At 46.8% G+C, this 27,062-nt stretch overlaps 2 protein-coding genes across 3 annotated transcripts in view; both read left to right on the top strand.

Moving 5' to 3' along the window:
* The window catches only part of LOC307203563 (maestro heat-like repeat family member 5), a gene marked incomplete at its 3' end in the record, with an annotated part of 30,676 nt that extends 24,508 nt beyond the window's left edge, over nt 1–6,168 (top strand). Inside the window, exons 7-8 of the mRNA XM_079954444.1 lie at nt 5,437–5,556; nt 6,121–6,168. Coding sequence (XP_079810570.1) covers nt 5,437–5,556; nt 6,121–6,168 — 168 coding nt within the window. The remainder of the gene's footprint in view (nt 1–5,436; nt 5,557–6,120) is intronic.
* On the top strand, nt 5,598–19,807 carry LOC307203003 (maestro heat-like repeat-containing protein family member 7). Of its 2 annotated transcripts, XR_013833066.1 has the most exons (5): nt 5,598–6,322; nt 6,415–6,550; nt 7,284–7,379; nt 8,145–8,458; nt 19,435–19,807. XR_013833066.1 is itself a non-coding variant. In XM_079953526.1 (4 exons), exons 1-4 carry the CDS (start codon nt 6,225–6,227, stop codon nt 8,310–8,312), a joined length of 498 nt encoding a protein of 165 aa, XP_079809652.1. In that variant the 5' UTR covers nt 5,598–6,224; the 3' UTR covers nt 8,313–8,763. The 2 variants fall into 2 exon arrangements, 1 of the variants encoding a protein (XP_079809652.1); XM_079953526.1 differs by lacking the exon at nt 19,435–19,807 and having other exon boundaries at nt 8,145–8,763.
* The last annotated feature ends 7,255 nt before the right edge of the window (nt 19,808–27,062 follow it).

Here is a 27,062-nt window from a genome sequence, read left to right as displayed (position 1 = left end):
CAACCGGAAGGCCACTGGGTTGATCTGTGCCTCGACTTGGTACGGGCCTAGCTGCTTGTGTCCGAGCTTCTTCTTAGCTAAGGATCTGGCCGGCACCGCCTGGGCTGCTAACCAGACCCAGTCCCCTACCCGTATGTCCTCCCCAACTCTCCTGTGTCGGTCTGCCTGCATCTTGTACACGTGTTTAGCTAGCTCCAACTGCCTTCGGAGCTGTTCATGGACCTCCTGTAACTCCTCTGCCAATGCCTTTGCTCCCTGCGGCTCCCCTTCCCCCTCTTTCTCTAAGCCCGGGAAGGTCCTGGGATGTCGCCCATTGTTGGCGAAAAACGGTGTCACCCCCGTGGACACGTGTTTCGTGTTGTTGTAGGCAAACTCAGCCAGCGGTAGGTTGTCCACCCAGGTTGAGGGCTGCTGGTTCGCGTAGCATCTCAGGTACTGCTGCATGATGGTGTTGACCCTCTCCGCTTGTCCGTTGGTCTGCGGGTGTCTTGCCGACGCTAGGTTGACCTTGACGTTCAGGATCCCCATCAGCTTCTGCCAGAAACACGAGATGAACTGGCGCCCCCGGTCGGACAGGATAGACCGTGGGAGGCCGTGCACCTTGAACACGTGGTCTATGAACAGCTTGGCCGTCTGTTCCGCTGTGGCCACCTTCGCACAAGGAATGAAGTGCGCCATCTTGGTGAACATGTCGACTACCACGAGTACTGCTGTTTTGCCCCTCGAGCTGGGCAGATCAGTGACAAAGTGCAAGGCCACCCTCTCCCACGGTTCGGACGGGGTCTGTAGCGGTTCCAACAGTCCCGCTGGCGGTCTGTGTACTGGCTTGGCCCTTTGGCATGTGTCGCACCTCTTGACGTAATCCGCGACTTCTCCCCGCATCTTGGGCCACCAAAAGTCTCTGGCTACTAATTCCACCGTCTTTTCCTTGCCGAAATGTCCAGCGCTGGGTGCGTCGTGTAGCTGTTGCAGTACTCTCGCGCGGAGTTCATCTCCCGGCACGTAGATGGCCCCTTTGCGGAGGAGCAGTCCGTCGCGTATCTGGAACTCGTCGTCCTTCGCTGTGCCACTGCGCACCTCCTCCATCTTGGATGGTGCGAAGGAATCCGTTCGAAGCTCGCGCCGTATTGCTTCCAGGTCCACGGTGGCCGAAGCGCATGCCCACGCCTTAGGTGCGAAAATGTGTTTGGCCTCTACCGGTGCTGCTTCCTCCAGATACTGCGGCTTCCTGGATAGCGCATCAGCCATGATGTTGCTGTCTCCGGGGATATATTCTATCCTGAAGTCGAAATCCGCAAAGAACTTCGCCCAGCGGATGTGTCTCTAGTTCAGGAACCGCGCCGTGTGCCAGTATTCCAGGCTCTTATGGTCCGTGCGAACTTGCACCGTGTGTTTGGCTCCGATGAGGAAGTGCCGCCACGCCTTGAAGGCTGCATGAATGGCCAGCAACTCTCTGTCCCATATGGTGTAGTTCTGCTCCGACTTGCTGAGTTTCCTGGAGTAGAAAGCGCACGGCCTCCAATCCCCTTGCGGGTCTTGCTGCAACAGGACTGCCCCCAAGGCTCTGTCGGAGGCATCAGTCTCAACCCTCATGGGTCTGCTGGGGTTCACATGTAGCAGTTGTTCTTTGGAAGCGAAGAGACGCTTGAGTTTCTGAAAGGACTGCTCCGCCTGCTCCGTCCAGATGAACTTCTTCTTCTTGGAGCTGAGGGTGTCCGTGATGGCCGCCGTCTGCATAGCGAAACCCTTGATAAACTTGCGATAAAAGTTGGCAAAGCCGACAAACCTCTGGACCTCCTTCCGATTGCGCGGGCTTTTCCAGTCCAGTACCGAGCGTACCTTGGCGCTGTCCATGGCGATTCCCTTGTCGGACAGCTTGTAGCCCAGGAAATCCACCTCCGTCATGTCGAACTGGCACTTCTCCAGTTTGGCATAAAGCCTGTGCTCCCGTAGTCTTTGCAGGACTTCCTTGACATCTCTCTCGTGAGCCTCCTGCGATTTCGAGAAGCTCAGAATGTCGTCCAGGAAGCAGACGCACTTCTTGTAGAGGAGCCCCGCTAACACGTGATGCATGAAGGCTTGGAAGCAGTGGGAGCCATTTTGTAAACCGAACGGCATAACCCTATATTCATAGGTGCCCAAGGGCGTAAACATGGCCGTCTTCCACTCGTCGCCCTCCCGCATGCATATAAGATTGTACGCCCCGCGTAGCTCCAACTTGGTGAAGATGCGTCCCTTCCTCACCGTCGCGAGCAAGTCGTTGATCTTGGGCATTGGGAAAGCCGTGGGCTTGGTTTTCGAGTTTAAAATTCTGAAATCAACTACCAGCCTCTTTTGGGGCGTGTCTTTTTTCTTCACAAAGGACTGCCCCCCACTGCTTTGGATTCTCGGATGAATCCCCGCTTCAAATTGTGATCTATGAACTCCCTGAGCTCTTGCAGTTCGTCTTCAGACATGGAATGCAGTTTTCCGGTCGGCAGCGTTGCCCCCGGCAGGAGGTCAATCTTGCAGTCGTAGGGTCTGTGGGGAGGCAGCTTGTCCGCTTCCTTCTTGCAGAAGACCTCCAAAAACGCCTTGTACTTGTCAAGTACCGCTTGCAGCATGCCCAGTTGTAGCTGTGGGTCATCCTCTTGCCCCTCGTCCTCCTGGTTAGTCATGATGCAATGTTCTGCGCAGTAGGAGGAGCAGAAGGTCAATTTACGCTGGTACCATGCCAATGCCGGGCTGTGCCTGTCCAACCAGCTCATGCCCAACACTATGGGCGTGTCTTACAGTTGGGTGACATTGAAGCTGATGACTTCGCGGTGATTTCCAATTCGCATCACCATTGGCGGCGTTTGCTGTACCACCTGTCCCCCCAGCAATTCTCTTCCATCGACTGTCACTACCTTCAGGGGCATCGCGGCTGGCAGGAGCGCTATGCTATGTTGCTTGATGAAATCCACTCCTATAAAGTCTGCATTGCTACCAGAGTCAATGGTAATAGGGACTTCCATGGTGAGCCCATTGGGAAGCTGGAGTGTTGCGGTGAGCTGCACCACTGGTTTGGGCGGGAGGGGGTCTGTGGGCTGTAAGATTCCTGGGGACTGCTTCACTGACTCGTCTGGTTGGGCCCCAGTGGCTCTGCTTCCAGCCAGACTTCGTCGTTTCCCTGCTGTGGTTCTCTCTGCTGACCTGCTTCTGTTACTGTTGCTGAGGCTGCAGTGTGCTTGTGGAGCCTCTGGGGGCACTCTTTTGCCATATGCTGAGCACTGTCGCAGATGTAACACTTCTTCCCTCTAGGAGGCTTCACTTTGGCTGCTCCCGGTGTTGGGGCTCTGGTTGCTGACTGAGCATTGGCACCACCTATCTCCATCGGCTCCTCTCCCCCTCCCAGTGGAGGCGTGGATTGAGCGCGCGCTGAGTCCCTGGGAAAGAAAGGTGCTCTCGCTGGTGTGCGTCCCCAACGCCCTTCGTCTTTGCTCCAGGGACGTTCTTCCAGACGCACCCCAATCGTCAGCGCTCTCTGGACAACTTCTTGAGTGTTCTGGGGTCTCTCCCCCCTTGCGATTTCGTCTTTCACAGCCCCGTTCAGCCCCTCCCAGAACAGGTCCCTGACGGCCGCTGAATCTCTTTCCCATCCCAGTGCGTTGACCAATGCAAAAAAGCGGGAGTGATATTCCCTCACAGTGGCTCTGCCTTGTTTCAATCCACGTATCTCTTTTCTGGCGACATCTACATCTATCGCTGATAAAAAACAAGCATCCATTGCCTTAATGAAGGCATTCGCGTTTTGGAGGGCTGGATCATTATCTCTCCACAGATTGCGCAACCACGCTTTAGCTTCTCCATGGAGATGCGTTAGTATAAAGCCTACCTTCTCCTGCTCATCTCTAAAGTCCTTCTCCAGCAACTTTAGCGCAAAAACCACGTCTGCTCTGAAGTTAGGATAGTGCTGCAGACTTCCCTCGAAATGAGACACAAGGCTGCCTCCTCTCTTTCCCAGCCCAATCCCCTCTGATCTGGCTCCCGGTAGCCCCTGTTTAGTCAACAGTTCCAACCTGGCTTGCAGATCCTTGCAGACAGCAGCTGCTTCCGTTTCTCTCCTCCTGGACGCTAGTATTTCTGCGTTGAGTTGTGTCACTGTGTTTTGCAGAGCTGCCATTTGCTCTTCGGTAGTCATCTTGTGCTGCTTTCGTGAGCTCGCGAAGTACCAATCTTTGCCCCTCGCTGCGTCCACTCACGTTGCGAGGTTTTTAGGAGACGGTACTTACTGTCAGAGCTGCCTCTAGGTCCCAGCTCACAGAGGACCAACGCCAGGCTGTCGTTATGTCCAAAAGTCTTTATTGAGGTTTAGTTTCCATTTCAAAGCCGCAGCGCGCAGTTCTACGTCTTAAAGCCTAGACCGGCGAAGTACCGTCTGAGTCTCCTCCCCTATGACACCAGTTTAAGATCCTAGCCCGGCTCCACCTTTTACGCTGCTCTCTCCTCTTCTGGGTCCTCCTGCCCGCTGGGGCATTGCCCTTTCTGGACTCTTCCGACGCTGAGTCGCTTAGCTCCTCCCCCTCCCTCCGGCGGGCTTTAGACCCGGTTCCCAATCCTCATTCTCTGCTGTCCCGCGCTCCTGTACATTTGAACTTGCCTCTCGCGCCAACCCAGTGACCTTCCTCCTGACCGTTACACTACTTCTGTCACTGCTTCCCTCTTCCAGGATACTGGCCGGATCTGACCTCCCCTCCGTTGTCTGACTCTCCGATGGAGGTGTGGTCAGCCCTGCCTTATCTTCTCTCCCTGGTGGGGAATGCACTGGCCCTGATCCTTGGGACTCTTCCCCCCCACTCTGCTCTGGTGGGGATGCTGGTCCTGATTTCCAACTACTGCTCTGGGAGTCCCTGCTGCCCCCTTGCTCCTGGGACGTTCCCCTTGGGAACCCCCTACCCCTGGCCACTGGCGCCCCCTTCTGTGAATCTTCCGATTCGCTGGAGAGGCTCATGGAATCCCTCGGTCCACTGTCCTCTTCTCCTACGCTCCCCTCGGATTCTTCCCCTTCGCTCTCCATCTCCTCTCTTCCCTGTGCCTCTGCTCCTGAACCCCTGACAGTTCCAAACCAAGGCATGCTTTCCCATAGAAAGTAATGCAAAATGGATTAATCTGTTCCAGACTTTTTTTAAAGAAACCCTAAAACAGCAATTTAACATGAATTTAACTATCTAACAAGACCACTTCTGGGTTAGGGTTAATTTTTGGATTGGTATCTGAAGAAGTGTGCATGCACATGAAAGCTCATACCTAGAACTGACTTAGTTGGTCTTTAAGGTGCTACTGGAAGGAATTTTTTGTTTTTGGATTGGGTTAGTGTTAGGGTAAGGATTAGAATTAGGATTAGGTCAGTGTGGCTTTATGTTTCCTTGTGATTTTGATTCAAACTCAATTTTATAAAATCCCTTCTCCTTTCAGAATGAGGCTTTGAAGAAGAGCTTTATGAAGGCAGCAACTCTAACAACCAAGGCGCTTGTGCAATCGAATGTGGGATATGTCACCTTCCCCCACAAAGACGAGCTCACCTTCTGCATCACAGTGAGTAAAAAGAAAAAGAAAAAAAGGGGGGGAATCTCCTGGGGTTTCTTTTCAGAGCGTTTTTTCTTAAAAATAGCTGTGTAGGTCTAGCTCTGGGTTGCATGTTCTGATCATCTGGCCCCAAACCATTTCTGGGTGGTCACGTTCTGCTCCAACTCAAGTTTCCAAACCCACTTGAAAGGCAGCCCTACATTGTGGCAACCTCAGCAGGATGTCACCAGTGCCTAAGTAAAAGAGGCTAGGTTCTCCCAGGAGGAGAGGGCTGTCAATGGCTCCCAGCCATGATTGCTATGTTCTACCTCCACAGAGGAAGGAAGCAATGTTTCTGAATATAGTTGCTGGAAGCCACAGGCGGGGAGAGGGCTCTTGGGCTCATGGTCTGCTCCCTGGTTTCTCACAGACGTCCGGTTGGCCACTGTGAGAATGCTGTGAGGATGCTGGACTAGATGGGCCCTTGGCCTGGTCCAGAAGGCTGATCTTATGCTGTTCTTATGCGGTAGAGCTCTGCCCAGGAGAAAAAGGGATCTTATTCCCAGATCCAGGAAGCCCACTCTCCTCCCCTAGGAGGACCCACTTGCCAATTGCAAAGAAGTTGTCAAGTGGGCTGGATAGAGAGCACAACTCAGGGCTTGGTGTGGTGGCAGGGATGGCGCCTCCAGTTCCCTGACATGCTGTGTGCTTCCCCACCACAGGAGGTCATCAAAGAGGAGCCAATGGCATCACTTACCATCTTACACCCCGCAATGGAAACGATCATTCGCATGACGTAAGTACGGCCAGACACAGTACATATTTCTTCACCAGGTTTATGGACTGGTGGGTGCTGATCCTTTCCTCTCCCCTTCTTTCTCTTTTCAGTGCCTTGAGACCATGCATGGACCCCCTGCTCCGGTTTCAGCTGCTACAAAAAACCATCAGGAAGGTCTTCCAATTGCCATCATTGCAGGTTACGAAGGTCAAAGCTGGGAGCTCCGTGCCGGCAACACAGAGCCAGGTGACTGGACCTTCTGCTTCTGGAGGAAAATGGGGTTGCCAGGTTAAAGGATTTGAGGGCAAAGAGTCTGAGCCGTGTAAGCTGCAAAGAATGCTGCCCGAGACACTTGACCCATCACAATGATGTAACAGCCAGAGACTTGGGGTGTATATTTTTGATTTTAATCCTGTTTCCATATTTATTGCATTTCACCTTTGGCTAGAATGCATCCACGAATGATTCCTGCATGCCTGCATTTTGTGACTCTCATGCCTCCCTCCTACGCTACATTTAATTTTATTTGTTTGCTTGTTTGTTTATATGCTGCCCATCTGACTGGGTTACTCTAGCCACTCTGGGCAGCTTCCAACAAATTAAAACACAGCCAGACATCAAATATTTAAAACTTCCCTATGCAGGGCTGCCTTCCGATGTCTTCAGATGGAAGTATAATGATGTATCTCTCTGACATCTGATAGGAGGGTGTTCCACGGGGTGGGCCCCACCACCAAGAAGGCCCTCTGCCTTGGAACACCCCAAGGAAGTTGAGCCCAGTGTGGAGTCCTGTATCTTTATATTGCATGACCTGTAACCTTACATACATCAAGAAACGTTTGATGTTTATGACTCTTTGTGTGCCTTGCTTGAACCCCTGCATAAGCTTTGTTACGAATTTGGACTAGAAGGCTCCAGAGCATATGGGATTTCCATGGGGGTCTTCAGCTTCTAACTGCTTTTGCTTCTCTCCTTCCAGGACTGTTATCAAGAGACGATCTACATCTGGCTCAACATGCTCACCAGCTTGCTGTCGGAGGCCCCCTCTCTGGAGACACTGCAGAAGATATTAGTGGTAAGGGAGTCCCCAAGGTGTCAGAGCAGGGGGAAGCAGCAGCTCCCATGCCGGAGGACAGACCCTCTTGAAATGATTGCACGGGGGGCATCTGTGGTCAACTCGCTGGTTGTGGGTGCTGATGGTCAAGTGGGCCTCTGTTCTGCTAGCAATGCTTGTGCAAGGCACACAAGATATGTCCTCTGCTGAGGGGATATGGGGAAGGGCCGTGGCTCGGGGCAGAGCATCTGTCTTGCATGCCCAAGGTCCCAGGTTCAGTCCTCAGCATCTCCAGTGGGGCTGGGAAAAGGCTCTCTGTCTGAAAGGCCAAAGGGCCAACTGCCAGCCCTCATTACCTGTGGATCAATGGCTGGGCTTGGTCTAAGGATGCTTCCTGCATTCCATTGCTATGGCTGTGGTGAGGTGTATGTTGTATTCTTGTAATTATCACACAGACAAACACACCAATGACAGGTCGCAGGGCGGTTCACAACATAAAAATACAAAATCAGAACAGAAAATGCATAATAAAACAAAAGCAACCCAAGAGCCAATTAATATCTAATCCTACTAAGCTGCCTCGAGTCCCTGTCTGGGGAAAAGGTGGGGTATTAATAATAATAATAATAATAATAATAATAATAATAATAAACAAATTGCAGCAAACTTTCTCCTTTACAAAACAACCCCCTTTTGCAATTTGTCCCCTCTATGAAGCTTTGTGAATTTGCAAACCTGGATTAAGGGTTGTCCTTCCATGTGATGACGATGATTTCTCTCCCGCAGCACACAAATGGCTGGATTGACTCCACAAAAATCAGTGAGAGGCAAAGAGCAGTCAAGACCACCAACGTACTCCTGAAATATGTCTCCGAGCATTTGGACTTTGATGTGAGTGACCAAGGCTTAACGCTGCAATTTCAAATCGTATTGCGTTGGAAAGTTCAGGTGTGAACTAGATGAAAGCTGTATGGCATGGCCATTCCAGGGGAAGGTGCCAGCCAGTGCTATTTTTCTAGAAAAAGAGGTGCCAGGACTCACCATGAACTCACCACCCTTGTTCTCTTATAATGGCAATAGTGCCCACCTGAGAGGTGCCAGTGTTAGCTTTTTGCAGTATAGTAGCACTGCAGAGAGCTTGCTGGGGAGACAATGCATAAAAAGGGACTCAAAAATAACTTAAACAAGATTTTAATAACAAAAACAAAAACTCCTTATACACTAAATACACCAACAACAAACCAGACCCAACCACCAACCCATCCCCCAGGGTAATGGGAAAGCTAGGTGCTGCTCCTTATATACTATACCCAAATGCTGACACAGTTTAATCAATACAACTCAGCACCTGCTATGTTTCACAGCTGTAAAGCTGGGTCTCGTTATTTTGCTCTGGCCCCTTAAAGACATACACAACTGGTGGAACAATTATGAACCTTTACATTTAAAGAAACCATTCAACATTTCCCCTGCGGTTCATCATTGTGGAACAAAAACATAAAGCATATTTTGTATATGTCTTTCATGTGTAACCTTTGGAAGTGCTTTAGTAAAAATGTCTGCAATTTGATTGTCACCTGGAACATATTGAAATACAATCATTTCATCAGCAATTAGTTTCTTTACTAACTGTAAACGTAACCTTAAGACTCTAGTGCGCTGCGTATTGGTCTCTGAAAACAGGATAGCGAGTCCGCTCTGGGAATCAAGGTAAACTCTTACTAGTAGTGTTACTTTCATCTGTAGGTCTGCAAATACTTGCAGATACCATTCCACATCACGAGTGGCCTGAACGCATGCACATAATTCACTCTCTGTTGTGGAGAGACAAATAATGGTTTGTGTCTGGGACTTCCATTCAAATGGACAACCTTTATAACAAAACACCATACCAGACACACCCCTGCAATTATTTTGTTCCACTGCATGAGATGCATCGCAGAAAATTTCAAAACCTTTGTCAATACATGATGTAAACTGCAACCTATAATGTTTGGTATGTTTAAGGTACATTACCACTCTCTTAAGAGCAGAGAAACATTGCGTAGTGGGCTTTTCCACAAATTTTGCCAGAAAGTGAAAAGCATAAGTTATATCTGGTCTTGAGATTCTTTGAATGAAATTTAGCTTGCCTATAGCAGAACGATACAAAGTTTTGTTAGGAAATGGCTTATCTTCACCTGTAAAGGTGAAACCACATACCATAGGTGTTTCCTTCCCATTTGCATTTTCTTAAACCCATTTTGAATCAATAAGTCTCATATCTGGGGTTTGTGGTACAAGAGACCAGGTGTTATGCTCTTTTAAAGAAGCTATCTCAGAGTTGATAGCTTTATACCAATTTACTTGGTGCTTAGGTAAATTCTGAACATCATTGTAGCTTTTTGGCTCAAAAACCGCCTTATTGGCATACACAGTATTTAAAAGTTCATCTGCAAAACATTGTGGCTTCTGTCTCTTGCTGTTTGAACGTCTCAGTCCGGAAGGAGAGTCAGACTCCTCAGACTTAATGAGACTAAGTAAACTACTAGTTTCAGGTTGTAAATCATCATTGTCAGACTGAAGAGGTGCCTGTAGGCTAAGATCATGGTCAGAAAACTCAAGAGAATCTAACCTCCCCTCGGGTGCCTGTGACTTTAAATCATCAAACAAATTATCAGATTCAACAGGCTTTTTGTCTTGTTCCATTAATTCAGAAGACCATTTCCTGCTGCTGCTGCTGCTTCTTCCTCTTCTTCCTCAGTATCATTTATACCGTTAGTATCTTGGAAAACAGCAACGCCATTCCAATTTACAGTTTGTATTATGCTTCTGGTAATATGAAATTTGCCAGTTGCTGGTATGTAAATTCTGTACGCCCCCTTCTGGTAGCCCATTAATTTTCTCAGAACACTACACTCACCCAATTTCTGCTTAGCGGGATAATGCATAATTACACCTGAATCCCAAATGCATAGGTATTTCAGATTAGGGCGTTTTTTAAACAGCTTCTCATAGGGGGTGACATCTAAACCAGAATGATAACTGCGATTTCTAACGTAACAAAAGGCATTGAGCGCTTCAGCCCAAAAGACTTTGGGCAGATTAGTATCGTACAGATAAGTTTTAACCCCTGCCTGCAGGTCATGCTGCACAACTTCAACAAGCCCATTTTGCCAGGGACTTCAGGGGCAAGATAACTCGTGAGTAGGCCCCTGTGCCTCAGAAAAAAATTTCCCACCCCGGTCAGAAAACAGATACTTAATTGGTTTGTTAAAATGCATTTTTACCCAGTTGCAAAAAGCTCTGTACTTCTCAAATGCTTGGGACTTCTCAGCTATTGCATAAGTCCAACAATATCTACTATACTGGTCTATCAGGGTAAGCCAGTATTTAGAACCTCCTAATGATGGTGGGAGTGGCCCAACTAAATCACAATGTACATGCTCAAATGGCTCAGTTATTTTCCTATCTAAGCACCTACCCTTGCGTGCAACCTTAATCTTATTCTTGCAACAGGATAGACATTGCATAAAGAATTTACATGGTTTTAAGCTTAGGCCATTAACAATATTCTTTGTCTTAATTACAGCAGCAAAATTCAGGTGTCCCAGAATTCTGTGTGCTTCATGGACACACCCGGAATGTGGCCTTACACTCCTCAACCCCTGGCTTGACTGTGCTGCTCTGCAATTTATAGGCGATTGGGAGTAGGTGTGAAAATACAGTCTATATAATCAGAGTCCCGGGCATACAATAGACGTTTGTTCCCATTGAAAAACTCACACATTGACTTTAAGAAACGCACAGTTATGCCTTGATGAGCAAAACTTCTTACTGACAATAAATTGTCCACTGACGGGCAGTAAATGCAGTTCGCTATCGTAATGTTTAAAGAGTCAAGTTTAATAGTACCCCTGCCAAGCGACTGCAAGACTTGTGAATTGGCTAAATGTACATTACCAATATCCTCTTCGAAAGAAATAAACAAGCTTCGATTGTTGCAAATGTGCTGAGATGCTCCTGAGTCCACAATAAAAGACTTCCACTTGGCACCTTTAATTCTTTTACGATCTGTAGTCCGAGCATGAAAAGCTCGTGGCTCGTTTCTGTCTTTACGGTACAATGTCGGCTGCTGGGCTGATGACTGTGACTGACGAACAGAAACAGACTTGGGAGTACTTTGCTTTCTTTTGGATCTGCAGTCCTTTGCAAAATATCCCTGCTTATTGCAGAACCAACAACGCTTTGCAGCTTTAAATGCAGTCGTATCAACACAAGTTTGCATATGGCGTTCCTCATTGTTTCTGGAAATAGGAGTGCTTATGGCACAAGCCTCCCTTCTATCCAACTCGCCCATTAATCATGCCATTATTTTTTTTTAATAATTTTTTATTTTTTATTTTTTAAATAATTTTTATTGGTTTTCCAACACAAATAAAAACAAACAACACATTTACATACACAAACAAAAACATATAAAACATGTATAATTTCATAATCCTGTTTTCATACCCCTTGTTTCTGCGACTTCCCCATACCTCCCTTTTACTGCATTCTTATTTTTAACATTTTTATTTAGCAATTCTCCAATAGTTAATTATTTAATTCACTTTCATTACATTCCTTTTTCTTTAACTTATTAGTTACAGCTGCAATTCTCTATTTCTTATTCCCTGTCATCTAACACTCCTCAATTTTGCAATAATTTTTGAGATATATCTTGAATTTCTTCCAGTCTTCTTCCACTGTCTCTTTCCCCTGGTCACGAATTCTGCCGGTCATCTCTGCCAGTCCCATATATTCAATCACCTTCGTCTGCCATTCTTCCAGAGTAGGTAGTTCTTGTGTCTTCCAATACTTTGCGAGGAGAATTCTTGCTGCTGTAGTAGCATACATAAAAAACGTCCTATCCTTCCTTGGCACCAATTGGCCCACCATACCCAGAAGAAAAGCCTCAGGTTTCTTAGGAAAAGTCCATTTTAGGACTTTCTTAATTTCATTATAGATCATTTCCCAAAAGGCTTTAATCCTCGGGCAGGTCCACCAAAGGTGGTAGAAAGTACCTTCAGTCTCATTACACTTCCAGCAATTATTATTGGGCAAATGATATATTTTTGCAAGCTTGACTGGGGTCATGTACCACCTGTAAATCATTTTCATTAAGTTTTCTTTTAAGGCATTGCATGCCGTAAATTTAATACCGGTGGTCCATAACTGCTCCCAGTCCGCAAACATAATATCATGACCCATATCTTGTGCCCATTTAATCATAGCTGATTTCACCGTTTCATCCTGTGTATTCCATTTAAGCAGCAAATTATACATTCTTGACAAATTTTTAGTATTGGGTTCTAACAATTCTGTTTCTAATTTAGACCTCTCCTTCTGGAAGCCTATTTTCCTGTCCTGTTTAAATGCCTCATATATCTGATGATAGTGTAACCAATCTCGTACTTTAGGCTTTAGTTTCTCATAACTCTGTAATTTAACTTTTTCACCATCTTGTTCTAAAATTTCACAATATTTTGGCCAATTAGGCTCCATATTAAGTTTTTTCACCTCTTTGGCTTCCATTGGTGACAACCACCTGGGAGTTTTACTTTCTAACAAATCTTTATACCGCATCCAAACATTATATAATGCTTTTCTAACAATATGGTTTTTAAAGCCCTTGTGTACTTTTACCTTGTCATACCATATGTATGCGTGCCAACCAAATCTATTATCAAACCCTTCCAAATCCAAAATGTCTGTATTCTCAAGAAGCAGCCATTGTTTCAACCAGCAAAAAGCTGCCGATTCATAATAAAGTCTTAAGTCCGGCAGGGCAAACCCCCCTCTTTCTTTTGCGTCAGTTAAAATCTTAAATTTTATTCTGGGCTTTTTGCCCTGCCAGACAAATTTAGATATATCTTTCTGCCACTTCTTGAAACACTCCATCTTGTCCAATATCTGCAATGTTTGAAATAAAAACAGCATTCTAGGCAGCACATTCATCTTGATAACAGCAATTCGGCCTAACAAGGCAAGTCTCAACCTTGACCATATTTCTAGATCTTTCTTTATCTCTGTCCAACATTTATCATAATTATCCTTAAATAAATTCACATTTTTAGATGTTAAGTTTACCCCCAGGTATTTCACTTTTTTTGTTATCTCTAAGCCTGTTTCACTCTGAAACTTCTCCTTTTCAGCCATTGTAAGATTTTTCTCCAACACGTTCGTCTTTTGTTTGTTCAATTTAAATCTTGCCACTTGACCAAATATCTCAATTAATTCTAAAACTCTTTTGGTACTAGCTTCTGGCTGTTGCAAAGTTAGTACCAGGTCATCTGCAAATGCCCTTAATTTGTAATGTTTAGTTCCGACCTGAACTCCTTTAACCAACTGGTCCCCTCTAATCATATTCAACAAAACTTCCAGAACTGTTATAAACAATAGAGGGGATATTGGGCATCCTTGTCGTGTACCTTTTTCTATTGATATTTCTTCCGTAACCACATTATTTACAATCAGCTTTGCTCTTTGTTTAGAGTATATTGCACCTATACCATTTTCAAAACCTTGGCCCACCCCCATTTCTTGGAGATTTTTCTTCATAAAACTCCAGCAAATGTTGTCAAAGGCTTTCTCCGCGTCCACAAAAATTAAAACCACTTTCCTATTAATATCCACTTCCAACATTTCCAAAATATCTATAATGTTCCTCACATTATCTGACATATGTCTCCCCGGGAGAAAGCCAGTTTGGTCCTTATCAATCTCCTTTAGTAACACTTTCTTCAATCTTTTTGCCAAAATGTCTGCAAAAATTTTGTAATCCACATTCAGTAATGATATGGGGCGGTAATTTTTAACCTGGTTCTTTTCCTTCTCAGTTTTCGGTATAAGTGAGATAAAAGCTTCTTTCCACGATTCGGGTGCCTTTTTCCCCTCTAGAATTTCATTACAAACTTCTTTCAATGGATGTATTAACCATTCCTTCAGTGCTTTATAGTATCTGGCGGTCAAACCATCTGGTCCTGGAGATTTTCCCAATTGCATATTCTGAATGGCACCCTCTATCTCTTGTGCTGTTATTTTCTCATTCAAAGTCATTTTACTTTGCTCTGAAATTTTTGGTAATCCATACTTCTTAATAAATTCTTCTATTTCTTGTTCGTTTATTGGCCCTTGTGCATATAATTTTCTGAAAAAACTTTGAAAACAATTACTTATCTCATTTGGTTTGGAAATAATTTTTCCATCCACTTCTAAACTTGTCACAGTATTCATTTTTTGCCTCTTTTTCAATTGCCATGATAGCAGTTTCCCACATTTGTCCGCCGATTCAAATGTCTTTTGTCTCATTTGCTTTATTTTCCATTCTATCTCTTGATTCATCAATTCCATGTAATGCTTCTGGGTTTTGTTTTTTTTTAATAAATTTTTATTAAGATTTTAAAGGTTACAAAAAAATAAGAAAAAAAATACAGTCAAAAAAGAAAATAAGAAAAAAAACAATACATATATCAAAATACAGAAAAAAGAAAGATAAAAAACAAAGGTAAAAAGAAAAAAAAAGTAAAAAAGCAAATCAAACCTTTAACTCGCTTAGTTGCAATCACTTATTTCCTTGACTTCCTCATGCCTCCCATTTTTGTATTCTAATTCTGTTAGATATTCTAGCAAATCCTTCCAACCTTGTTTTTATCCTAATAGTTTATCTTAACATACTATACTTCCCCTCTTTATATTTTAATTCATATAAAAATTTCAACACATCCTTGATCTTAATTTTATCCTCATATCTTATCTTAATATACTGTAATTTTGCATTCTTTCCTTCACCAAGTTATCATCCACTTTAACTTTGTTTAATCTTATTTCCCATTAAAACTTATATATCTGTACTTATTCTTAAGACATTTCCCCTAAGGTCAAAGAAAAAATTCAATTCCGCGATTTTCCCATCTCTCATTAAAAAAAAAACAAATTTATATTATATATACTTTAGATTCCCAATTTTCTTTCACCAAATCCCCTCCCCAGTTTCGGCCCTTCAATAGTTCCATTAATCTCGGAAAACCATCAGCCCGGAGATCTTAAATCCGAGGCTCTTAAGTCTCTCTCCTGTCCCCTCTGCCAGTCTTTTTGATAGTCTTTAATGTTGAAAATCAGATCTTGGGGAAGCCCCAATCCAACAGTCATCATATTACTTCCTGCCAAACTTCCATAGTTAAAAGTAGGGCCTATAAAGTATTCCAAATCTTGTTTCACACTCTTTTCAAATCCAAAGGCCCCCAAAGCTCCAATCTTCCAATCTCCACCTGGCTCGGATTTATATTCCAAAGGTCATTTGATCTCCACATAGGGTGATCTCTCCATCTTTCATCTTTCAGGCCAAATCAGGCTTCTATCTCCAAATATTTACTTCTCCTAGCTGTCATCATGTAGGGCCTCAAGTAGTAATCCACTATTTGCCTCTGTAGGGTTACGGCTCCCCCTTTCCTCACTTTGCTCACAGCAAGATTTTCCTTTTCAAATTTTTCAATTTGTTCAGTTGAAAGAGGTTCCTGTGCTTGGTTCTTGTCCACTTCTTTGCCAAAACCTACTTTTGTTTCCAAGATTACCACGTTAGTAGCCATAACATTTATCTGGTCTTGCAGCTTTCCCAAGAGATAAAATGTCCTGTTCAGTTCACACTCGATTTCCTTCCTAACAGCCATACTTAAATAGTCCAAGGTCAAAAACTAGTTTCTCAAGGCTTTTATCTTTAGCTGCATCCTTACGACAATAACCCAAAGCTCCCTCTAGAGGGATTCAAATTCTTTTTCACTCCTTCCAGCACAGACCCAAAGGTCCCATACATTGAATTATAACAGTTCCTTTCTTCCTTTTAAACATAAACAGGCAGTAGAAACAAAGTCCTTCTTTTGTATCCTAACAGCTAACTTGACAGCTGTCAAATCACTGTCAACGGGCTCACACAGACCACTCCCGGGTCTGGGGATGTGGCACTTCAATTTCACGGATTTTAACCTCCTGCAGGTTCCCCTGCTTCCAAAAAAGATATTGATGATAGTTTCAATCAATGGAATTTAGGTCCTTTACACAAAACTCTCCACGACCTTAGTTAACTGGTTCTTTGCTTCAGTTTATTTACAGAAAGGGGAGGCGGACTTCCTGTTTGGACCTTCCCTGATCGGTACCAATTTTTTTTTTAAAAAAAAACTTTAAATACTTTAGAATTCCAATTTCCGTTCTACTCACGGGTTGTTGTTTAAAATCCATTTGTCCACAAGAAAAAGTCAGCGCTCTCTGGCAACGGCTACACGGCTTCACTCCGTAAAAATAGCAGTCGATTCAAAACACCACGCTGCTCACCCCACATCACTTCGGAACCCCCAAAAAGGGGTTTCCCTGTGGGTAGGGGGGCGCTCCTGGTGTCAACCGAATCCCACGTTCCCAGGCTTCATCCGCCTGGGATTTCTAAAGGGTCTCCGCCTTCGCCGTGGCGGTACGACCCGAATTCCACGGAGCGGGTTCCTCTCAGTCAGAGGAATGCTGCCATTGCCGATGGCGCTAACCCGGAAGTCCGCTAATCATGCCGTTACCCCTTCCACGGTTAATTGTGCTGGTGGAACGGCAGATATTTGGCTAGCTACACCATCAAAGTCCTCATTAAGGGAAGAAAGAATGATAAAAACAAACTGAATATAAGGTATCTCCATGTCCCTTCGAATTAATTCGCAGTGTATTGCCTCCAGACGTCTCAAGTGTGCTGCCAAATCACTACCAGGCTGCAACTTGGTCTGGTACAGCTGCTTGAAAAACGTCAATGAAGACACTGACTCTTTTCTAATATGCACTGCTGCAAGACTGTCCCACATTTCTTTGGCAGTTTTCTTATTTCTTATATAGACTACTTGCTGGTCGCTGACTGCCAAATTAATTATTATTATTATTTTTTTATAAAAAAATTTATTAGGTTTTCACATTTTATACACACACACACAACAAAAACAAAAACAAAAACAAAACATATATAATTTCATACTCTTACTTTCTTTACCCTCTTTCCTTGACTTCCCCCACCCCCTCTTCATACATCCCAATTCCAATAATTAATTCAGCAAGTTCTTATCTCTCATCTTTAACATATTATTATTATTTTTAAAACTTAACTCTTTTTACTTGTCCACATTTAACTTATCCAATTCTCTTATAAACATTAAATCTTTTTTCTAAGGTCGACCTAATTTCCCTCCCACGAATTTCTCCCTTTATATTTTAATTAATTATATGTCATAATGGCCAAATACAAAAATCATAAAATTTTGAAATTCTGTTCTCCCCTCCCTCCCTGCCCCGGTTTCCATCCCTTATGTCCACAGAAACAGTTCCTAGCCCAGATTCCTCACATCCGAGGCCTTCAAGTCTCTGTCAGTCTCTCTCCGCCGATTTTGTTGGTAACCCTTTTTGTTGGTCCTCAGGTCTCGAAAGAGTTCAGTCGCAGTCACACCAAGTTTTCTTCCATCCAAAATACTTAAAAGCAGTTGCTGCAAAAGGTCAGCTGATCTCCCATACTCAAAGAGGAAGTCCCAATCATATTTCTTTATTCTTTTAAATTCCAGAATTCCAGGTACTCCAGGGACTTCCTCCTTCATCTTTCTCATCTTTCGCAGATTTGTAATCCGAAGATCTTCTTCTTTATTTCCTGACAATATAGGCTTCTGATTGGTATTTTCCTTTTCCACTCCTTCTTTCCTCTCCACCTGTTCCAAAAATGTCTCTTCTGGTTCAGCTGCAGATTTCTTATTAGTCAAATCCTTTATGCATTCAGCAGAGTTGTTTGTTTTAGAATTCAAGGTCATAAGTTCTTTGTTCATAGCCGTACTCTGCTCTTGCAGGATTCCCACGAGAAAAAACATTTTTTCTATCTCTGCCAGTAATTTTCCCTCTGCAGCCATTGTAATGTCTCTAGTTCCCCCTAGGGGGATTCCAATTACTTGATAGTCCTTTTCCAACAGTCTGTTACTTATTGTTTATAGCTACGTTGTTTCCAACCACCTCAGTTCAAATGCAACACTTTTAATTCAGAGAGTTTTTAAGTAACAAAGTTCTTAACTTTAACCGCCCGTTTGACAGCTCCTTTGACAGCTGTCAAACTCCTTATTCTTTTTCCTCCGGCTTACGCACAGGACACTCCCGGGTTCGGGGGGGGGGCTTTACACAAAAGCTTCCAAAATTCCTCACTTTCTCTCCAGCACAAAGACTTCTTCTGTCAAATTCATTGAAGTATCTTTTATCTGACAGCAAAAACAATACTCTCCACCTTAGTTCTCCAATCCTTGCTTTAGATAGTTTGTAGGTAGGGGGGGTGCGGACTTCCCTTTAGCACATCCCCCGATTGTACCAAATTCAAAGGTATAAATTTTAAAGTCCAGATTCCAATCTACTCACGGGTTGTTTATTTTCCAGTCCGAATTTTGGGGAAAAAGTCAGCGCTCTCCGGCCATGGCTCGCGGCTACACTCCACTGAAGTAGCGGTCTACTCACAGCACCACGCCACTCCCCGTACCCTCTCCGTAGCCTTTAAAAAGGCTCTTCGTGGGTCGGGGAAGGCGCTTAAAGGTGCCCGCCGAGTCACCAAGTCCGCAGGCTTCCGCGCCTGCGGTTTCTAAGGGTCCCCGCGTCGCCGGCGCGGTAAGACCCGTCCTCAGCAGAGCCGATTCCCTCCGGAGCTCGGAGGGAATCCGCCATTAATCCAATCGCGCTAACCCGGAAGTGACTGCCAAATTAATTATTGCCCTGGCTTTTGCATCTCCTTTTGACCAAGCATTAGTTACAGGGTCAGGAGGGTCATCAGTTACATAGGTCCATACTTCTCTAGAGGTCAAAAGCGCCTCCACCCGAAAAGACCATAAACTATAGTTCTCATCTGTTAGCTGTGGGAACACCAGAGCCTTCTCAGCTTCTGGAACCCGGTCAACCATTCTGGAACTCTTCCAGACCCACAGAAACTACACTAGCAGGAGAAGGAGTTTTCAAAGCTTTCTCAGAGTCCAAAAATATGCAGTCATCCACTCAGCAGCTGGGCCCATAACCAAAGATGTTAGCTATTTGCAGTATAGTAGCACTGCAGAGAGCTTGCTGGGGAGACCATGCATTAAAAAGGGACTCAAAAATAACTTAAACAAGGTTTTAATAACAAAAACAAAAACACTAAATACATCAACAACAAACCAGACCCAACCACCAACCAATCCCCCAGGGTAATGGGAGAGCTAGGTGCTGCTCCTTATATACTACACCCAAATGCTGACACAGCCATTCAACATTCAACCATTCAACATTCAACCATTCAACAGCCAGAACTGAGTTCCAGTGAGTTCTGGCTGGGGAAAAAGCCCTGGGGCAAGCCTAGGGAGGGCCACCTAAGCACAGCTCTCTTGCCCTGTGCCCCTCTGCCACCTTTGCCGACTGAGAGCCAGTGTGGTGTAGTGGTTAAGAGTGGTAGTCTCCTAATCTGGGGAACCGGGTTCACGTCTCCGCTCCTCCACATGCAGCTGCTGGGTGACCTTGGGCCAGTCACACTTCTTTGAAGTCTCTCAGCCCCACTCACCTCACAGAGTGTTTGTTGTGGGGGAGGAAGGGAAAGGAGAATGTTAGCCGCTTTGAGACTCCTTAAAGGGAGAGAAAGGTGGGATATCAAATCCAAACTCTTGGGGACTTTCGGGTTAGCGCCATCGGTAATGGTGGAATCCTTCTGACTAGGAGGGATCTGCCTCGAGGAAATCGGGTCTGTACCGCTACGGCGAAGTGGAGACCCTTCAAAAATCACAGGCGGGAGAAGCCTGTGAGTGTGGGATTTGGCGGGCACCTTTTGGGGCCCCCCAATTCGCGGGGAATACCGATTACGGTTCCGGAGCGAAGCGGGGTGAGCGGCGCGGTGCTGTGAATCAACTGCTTTTTCCTTGGAGCGAAGCCGCACAGCCGTTACCGGAGAGCGCTGACTTCTTCCTGTGACAATTCGACCTCAAAAGCAACCACCCGTGAATAGGAAAAATTGGAAGTATAAAAGGACGAAAAAGACTTAATTTGGCACCGATGCGGGGAGGTTTAAACAGGAAGTCCGCCTTCCGCTTTTGTAAATAGATCAAAGCAAAGAGACTACAAGCTAAAGTTTTGGAAATCCGACTGGAAAGGATTAATTTCCTAACACAAAAAGTATCAAACCCCCCCCAGGAAGCAGGGGAAGGAGGGGGGAGTTTTGGACTATATATACCTGCAAGAGAGAGGGAAAGAAGTTAAAATCCACTGCTCAAAACTTGGGAACGGGCTGCCAATAGACAAAGACTGTTGTGCTTTGAACTGCGTATTAACTGTGAATAGACGACTTGCTGACAGCTAGCTCAGCAAGAGAGATACATTGTGGTTAGTTGTCCTCTTCTGCTCTTAAAAAGGAGGGAAAGTAACTGGAAAGTAACAAAAAATTGGAAATGTTTATTTTTTTTATTTGAGTTTAAAAGGTGTCATTTTGGACTATTGCAACTGTTTCCACCTAGAGGAAGTTTCTGAAATTGATACTAGGGGAATTTTCCACTTGCAAAGAGAAACTGTGTAGCTGGGATTGACCTTGGCTCTTCTATTGTTTAAGTGTTATGGCACATGGGAAAGAAAAAGTAGACTCGTCATTCCCAGACAAAACAACAAGGTCTGGGAAGATTTGGCAGTGAAGACCATCAGCCGTTGGTCTCCCTACCCCATCTGCGACTGTACCAACACAATCTAAGCCTAGTGGAATGTCATCAGAAGATGTTTTAGCGATTGCACTGGCCAAGATTAATGAATCTTTGGAGCAACTTAATAAGAGGGTCGAAGAGACAAATAAGACGGTTGAAGAGACAAAGATGACAGTGGACGAGGCAAAAGTGAAGGTAGACGCAGCAACCACTAAAATTGACTTAAATACAGAAAGCTTAAATAGCTTGGGACAAAAGGTGAACACTAATACAGAATCTATTCAGAAATTGTTGCAGGAATCTACTTTGATCCGACAGACTGCAGATGAAGCTAAGGAAAAAGCTGCTGCTGTGGAATTTAAGATAACACAATTGGAAACAGAGAAAGTCCCAGATCTACAGAGGCAAATTGAGGACCATAAATTGATACTTTCTATGATCCTCCGGGTGCAAATAAATAGGGACCGCTTACCAGCGGGAAGGTAAACGGTGTTTCCGTGTGCGGCTCTGGCTCGCCAGATGCAGCTTTGTCACGCTGGCCACGTGACCCAGAAGTGTCTCCGGACATCGCTGGCCCCTGGCCTCTTGAGTGAGATGGGCGCACAACTCCAGAGTCTGTCAAGACTGACCCGTATGGGCAGGGGTACCTTTACCTTTACCTTATGATTGAACTTAAGGAAAAACAGACGAATTTAACGATTAGAGCTGTACCTGAATTAGAGAAGGGCAGTTTGATAGAATTTCTGACACAGGAATTTGCAGAGTTCTGGAAGTTGGATTTGAAACAAGAAGAATTCAAAATTGTGAGGGCCTTCAGACTTGGAAGAGGAGGAAACAAGAATAAAATAAGGGACTGTCTGATTACTCTCCGATCTAAAGAAGAGAGAGATAAAATTTTGGGTCTGCACTTTCAGAATTCTTTGACAATTCTGCAGTCAAGAGTGGAAATCTTTAAAGATATACCGAAACATCTGTAATGGTTATAAGGGGTTACTTGTGCGTAAGTTGCCGTCACTTTTGGCTAGATTGCCTGGCTAACCATGCTTTTGGCTGAAAGCCCTCACTCCGTGGTCGTTCAGTCGCTTGCAGAATCCGTCAGTGGGCGTTTCTTGAACCTCTTCCAGCATAAGAGCTGTTTGACGCCAAGTCTCCGCCTACTCTCCCTGCGTGGGACTCTTCTGCGCAAGGAAGGAGTGGGCAGAGGCGTGCCCGTGCTCTCTCCACTGGTCTCAGATGAAGGGTCCTGGAGACCTCTCTCTGAATCCTCCATCTCCCTCTCTTCTCTACTGGTGTTACGTTGAATTCCTTCCCCCCTGCTGGTCCCCTCTCCTGCATCGCTTTGGAGCCCAGCCTCCACCTCACGCTCCAATGTCAGGTCCCTAACAACATCTTTTGGATCTTAGGTCCAACTTTGGAGATTTGGTTGCCCTGTTGAGAAGGAACAAAATCATCTTCAGGTGGGAATTTCCCCAAGGCCTATTCTTTAGCTTTAAAGGAAGAAAGATAAAGATAAGATCAGTGGAGGAAAAAGATAATGTCAGGGACTCAGCGGGAGCGCAGGGAGGAGAGGAGATGGAGAGCGAGGGGGAGCAATCCGAAGGCAGCGTAGGAGAATATGACAGCAGCCCGAGAGATTCCATGAGCCTCTCCAGCGAATCGGAAGATTCACAGAAGGGGGCGCCGATGGGCAGGGCAAGGGGCGACCCAAGGGGGACACCCCAGAAGCAAGGGGCCAGCGGGGACTCCCAGAGCAGCAGTTGGAAATCAGGACCAGCTTCCCCACCAGAGCGTAGTGGGGGGGAGGAGTCCCAGGTGTCAGTGCCCACATATGCACCACCAGCGAGAGAAGATGAGTCAGGGTTGACCACGCCTCCATCGGAGAGCGAGTTAACGGTCAAGAGGAAAGTTGCAGGCTGGGCGCGCGCGCCAAGTTCAAAGGTACAGGAGAGCGGCACAGAAGGTAGCCCGGATAGGGAACCAGGTCCTAAAGCCCGCCGGAAGGAGGGGCAAGAATCGTCAGGGTCAGCGTCAGAGGAGTCCAGGAAGGATGAGACCCTAGCGGGCAGGAGGGCCCAGAGGAGAAAGGAACTTAGGAAGAGGTGGAGCAAGGCGAGGGTCTTAAACTGGTGTGGAAGGGGAGGAGACTCAGACGGGACTTCGCCGGTCTAAGGTCGAGACGTAGAGCTGCACGCTGCGGCTTTAAAATGGAAACTGAATCTCAATAAAGACTTTTGTACATAACTACAGCCTAGCGTTGGTCCTCTGTGAGCTGGGACCTGGAGGCAGCTCTGACAGTAAGTCCCGTCTCGACTCAAAGAACCTCGCAACGTGAGAGGACGCAGCGAGGGGCGAAGATTGGTGCTTCGCGAGCTCACAAAAGCAGCACAAGATGACTACAGAAGAACGACTGGCAGCTTTGCAAGATGCCGTGGCACAACTTAACGCAGAAATACGAGCGGCAAGGAGGAGAGAAGAGGAATCAGATGCTGTCTGCAAGGATCTGCAAACCAGGTTGGAAATGTTGACTAAACAGGGGCCACCGGGAGCCAAATCAGAAGGGATCGGGCTGGGGAAGAGAGGGGGGAGCCTGGTGTCGCATTTCGATGGGAGTCTGCAGCAATATCCTAACTTCAGAGCAGACGTAGTTTTTGCGCTAAAGTTGCTGGAGAAGGACTTTAGAGATGAGCAGGAGAAAGTAGGCTTCATACTAACGTATCTCCATGGAGAAGCTAAAGCGTGGTTGCGCAATCTGTGGAGAGATAATGATCCAGCCCTCCAAAACGCAAAAGCCTTCATTAAGGCAATGGACGATTGTTTTTTATCGGAGATAGATGTGGATGTCGCTAGAAAAGAGATTCACGGTTTGAAACAAGGCAGAGCCACTGTAAGGCAATATCATTCCCGCTTTTTTGCATTGGTCAACGCGCTGGGATGGGAAAAAGACTCAGCGTCCGTCAGGGACCTGTTCTGGGAGGGACTGAACGGGGCTGTGAAAGACGAAATTGCAAGGGTGGAGAGACCACGGAGCACTCAAGAAGTGGTCCAGAAGGCGCTGACGATTGGTGTGCGGCTAGAAGAACGTCCCTGGAGCAAAGATGAAGGGCGTTGGGGACGCACGCCAGCAAGGGCACCTCCTTTCTTTCCCAGAGACTCAGCGCGCGCTCAATCCACGCCTCCACTGGGAGGGGGAGAGGAGCCGATGGAGATAGGTGGTGCCAAGGCTCAGTCAGCAACCAGAGCCCTCACACCAGGAGCAGCCAAGGTGAAGCCTCCTAGAGGGAACAGGAAGTGTTACATCTGCGAAAGTGCTCAGCATATGGCAAAAGAGTGCCCCCAGAGGCTCCGCAAGCACAATGCAGCCTCAGCAAAAGTAACAGAAGCAGCTCAGCAGAGGGAACCGCAGCAGGGAAATGACGAAGTCTGGCTGGAAGCAGAGCCGCTGGGGCCCAGCCAGACGAGTCAGTGAAGCAGTCCCCAGGAATCTTACAGCCCACAGACCCCCTCCCGCCCAAACCAGTGGTGCAGCTCACCGCAACACTCCAGCTTCCCAATGGGCTCACCATGGAAGTCCCTATTACCATTGACTCTGGTAGCAATGCAGACTTTATAGGAGTGGATTTCATCAAGCAACATAGCATAGCGCTCCTGCCTGCCGCGATGCCCCTGAAGGTAGTGACAGTCGATGGAAGAGAATTGCTGGGGGGACAGGTGGTACAGCAAACGCCGCCAATGGTGATGCGCATTGGAAATCACCGCGAAGTCATCAGCCTCAACGTCACCCAACTGTCAGACACGCCCATAGTGTTGGGCATGAGCTGGTTGGACAGGCACAGCCCGGCATTGGCATGGTACCAGCGTAAATTGACCTTCTGCTCCTCCTACTGCGCAGAACATTGCATCATGACTAACCAGGAGGACGAGGGGCAAGAGGATGACCCACAGCTACAACTGGGCATGCTGCAAGCGGTACTTGACAAGTACAAGGCGTTTTTGGAGGTCTTCTGCGAGAAGGAAGCGGACAAGCTGCCTCCCCACAGACCCTACGACTGCAAGATTGACCTCCTGCCGGGGGCAACGCTGCCGACCGGAAAGCTGTACTCCATGTCTGAAGACGAACTGCAAGAGCTCAGGGAGTTCATAGATCACAATTTGAAGCGGGGCTTCATCTGAGAATCCAAAGCAGTGGGGAGCAGTCCTGTGTTCTTTGTGAAGAAAAAGGACACGCCCCAGAAGAGGCTAGTAGTTGATTTCAGAATCTTAAACTCGAAAACCAAGCCCACGGCTTTCCCGATGCCCAAGATCGACGACTTGCTCGCGACGGTGAGGAAGGGACGCATCTTCACCAAGTTGGATCTACGAGGGGCGTACAATCTTATACGCATGCGGGAGGGCGACGAGTGGAAGACGGCCATGTTCACGCCCTTGGGCACCTATGAGTATAGGTTATGCCCTTCGGTTTACAAAATGGCTCCCACTGCTTCCAATGCACCTTCATGCCTTCATGCACCACGTGTTAGCGGGGCTCCTCTACAAGAAGTGCGTCTGCTTCCTGGACGACATTCTGATCTTCTCGGAATCGCAGGAGGCTCACGAGAGAGATGTCAAGGAAGTCCTGCAAAGACTACGGGAGCACAGGCTTTACGCCAAACTGGAGAAATGCCAGTTCGACATGACGGAGGTGGATTTCCTGGGCTACAAGCTGTCCGACAAGGGAATCGCCATGGACAGCGCCAAGGTACGATCAGTACTGGACTGGAAGAGCCCGCGCAATCGGAAGGAGGTCCAGAGGTTTGTCGGCTTTGCTAACTTTTATCGCAAGTTCATCAAGGGTTTCGCTATGCAGACGGCGGCCATCACGGACACCCTCAGCTCCAAGAAGAAGAAGTTCATCTGGATGGAGCAGGCGGAGCAGTCCTTTCAGAAACTCAAGCGTCTTTTCGCTTCCGAGGAACAACTGCTGCATGTGAACCCCAGCAAACCCATGAGGGTGGAGACGGGTGCCTCCGACAGAGCCGTGGGGGCAGTCCTGTTGCAACAAGACCCGCAAGGGGATTGGAGGCCGTGTGCTTTCTACTCCAGGAAACTCAGCAAGTCGGAGCAGAACTACACCATCTGGGACAGAGAGTTGCTGGCCATTCATGCAGCATTCAAGGCGTGGCGGCACTTCCTCATCGGAGCCAAACACACGGTGCAAGTTCACACGGACCATAAGAACCTGGAGTACTGGCGCACGGCGCGGTTCCTGAACCAGACAAATATCCGCTGGGCGGAGTTCTTTGCGGATTTCGACTTCAGGATAGAATATATCCCCGGAGACAACAACATCATGGCTGATGCGCTGTCCAGGAAGCCGCAGTATCTGGAGGAAGCAGCACCGGTAGCGGCCAAACACATTTTTGCACCCAAGGCGTGGGCATGCGCTTCAGCCACCGTAGACCTGGAAGCGATACGACGCGAGCTGCGAACAGATTCCTTCGCGCGCTCCAAGATGGAGGAGGTGCGCAGCGGCACGGCAAAGGACGACGAGTTCCAGATACGCGACGGACTGCTCCTCCGCAAGGGGGCCATCTACGTACCGGGAGATGAACTCCGCGCGACAGTACTGCAACAGCTACACGACGCACCCAGCGCCGGACATTTCGGCAAGGAAAAGACGGTGGAATTAGTAGCCAGAGACTTTTGGTGGCCCAAGATGCGGGGAGAAGTCGCGGATTACGTCACGAGGTGCGACACCTGCCAAAGGGCCAAGCCAGTACACAGACAGCCGGCGGGACTGTTAGAACCGCTACAGACCCCGTCCGAACCGTGGGAGAGGGTAGCCTTGGACTTTGTCACTGACCTGCCCAGCTCGAGGGGCAAAACAGCAGTACTTGTGGTAGTCGACATGTTCACCAAGATGGCGCACTTCATTCCTTGCGCGAAGGTGGCCACAGCGGAACAGACAGCCAAGCTGTTCATAGACCACGTGTTCAAGGTGCACGGCCTGCCACGGTCT

This window comes from Podarcis cretensis (assembly GCF_951804945.1).
Source record: "Podarcis cretensis genome assembly, chromosome: 14".
NCBI lineage: Eukaryota > Metazoa > Chordata > Lepidosauria > Squamata > Lacertidae > Podarcis > Podarcis cretensis.
The sequence above is the reverse complement of the archived record's forward strand: the minus strand, read 5'-3'. Positions and strand labels throughout refer to the sequence as shown.

What these genes read in the sequence shown, in the direction of transcription:
- LOC307203003 (XM_079953526.1), top strand. Translation starts at nt 6,225, where the DNA reads ATGCTGTGTGCTTCCCCACCACAGGAGGTCATCAAAGAGGAGCCAATG. An exon ending in GAAACGATCATTCGCATGAC is followed by an intron (nt 6,323 to 6,414) that starts GTAAGTACGGCC and finishes TTCTCTTTTCAG; the next exon opens with TGCCTTGAGACCATGCATGG. An exon ending in TGCCGGCAACACAGAGCCAG is followed by an intron (nt 6,551 to 7,283) that starts GTGACTGGACCT and finishes CTCTCCTTCCAG; the next exon opens with GACTGTTATCAAGAGACGAT.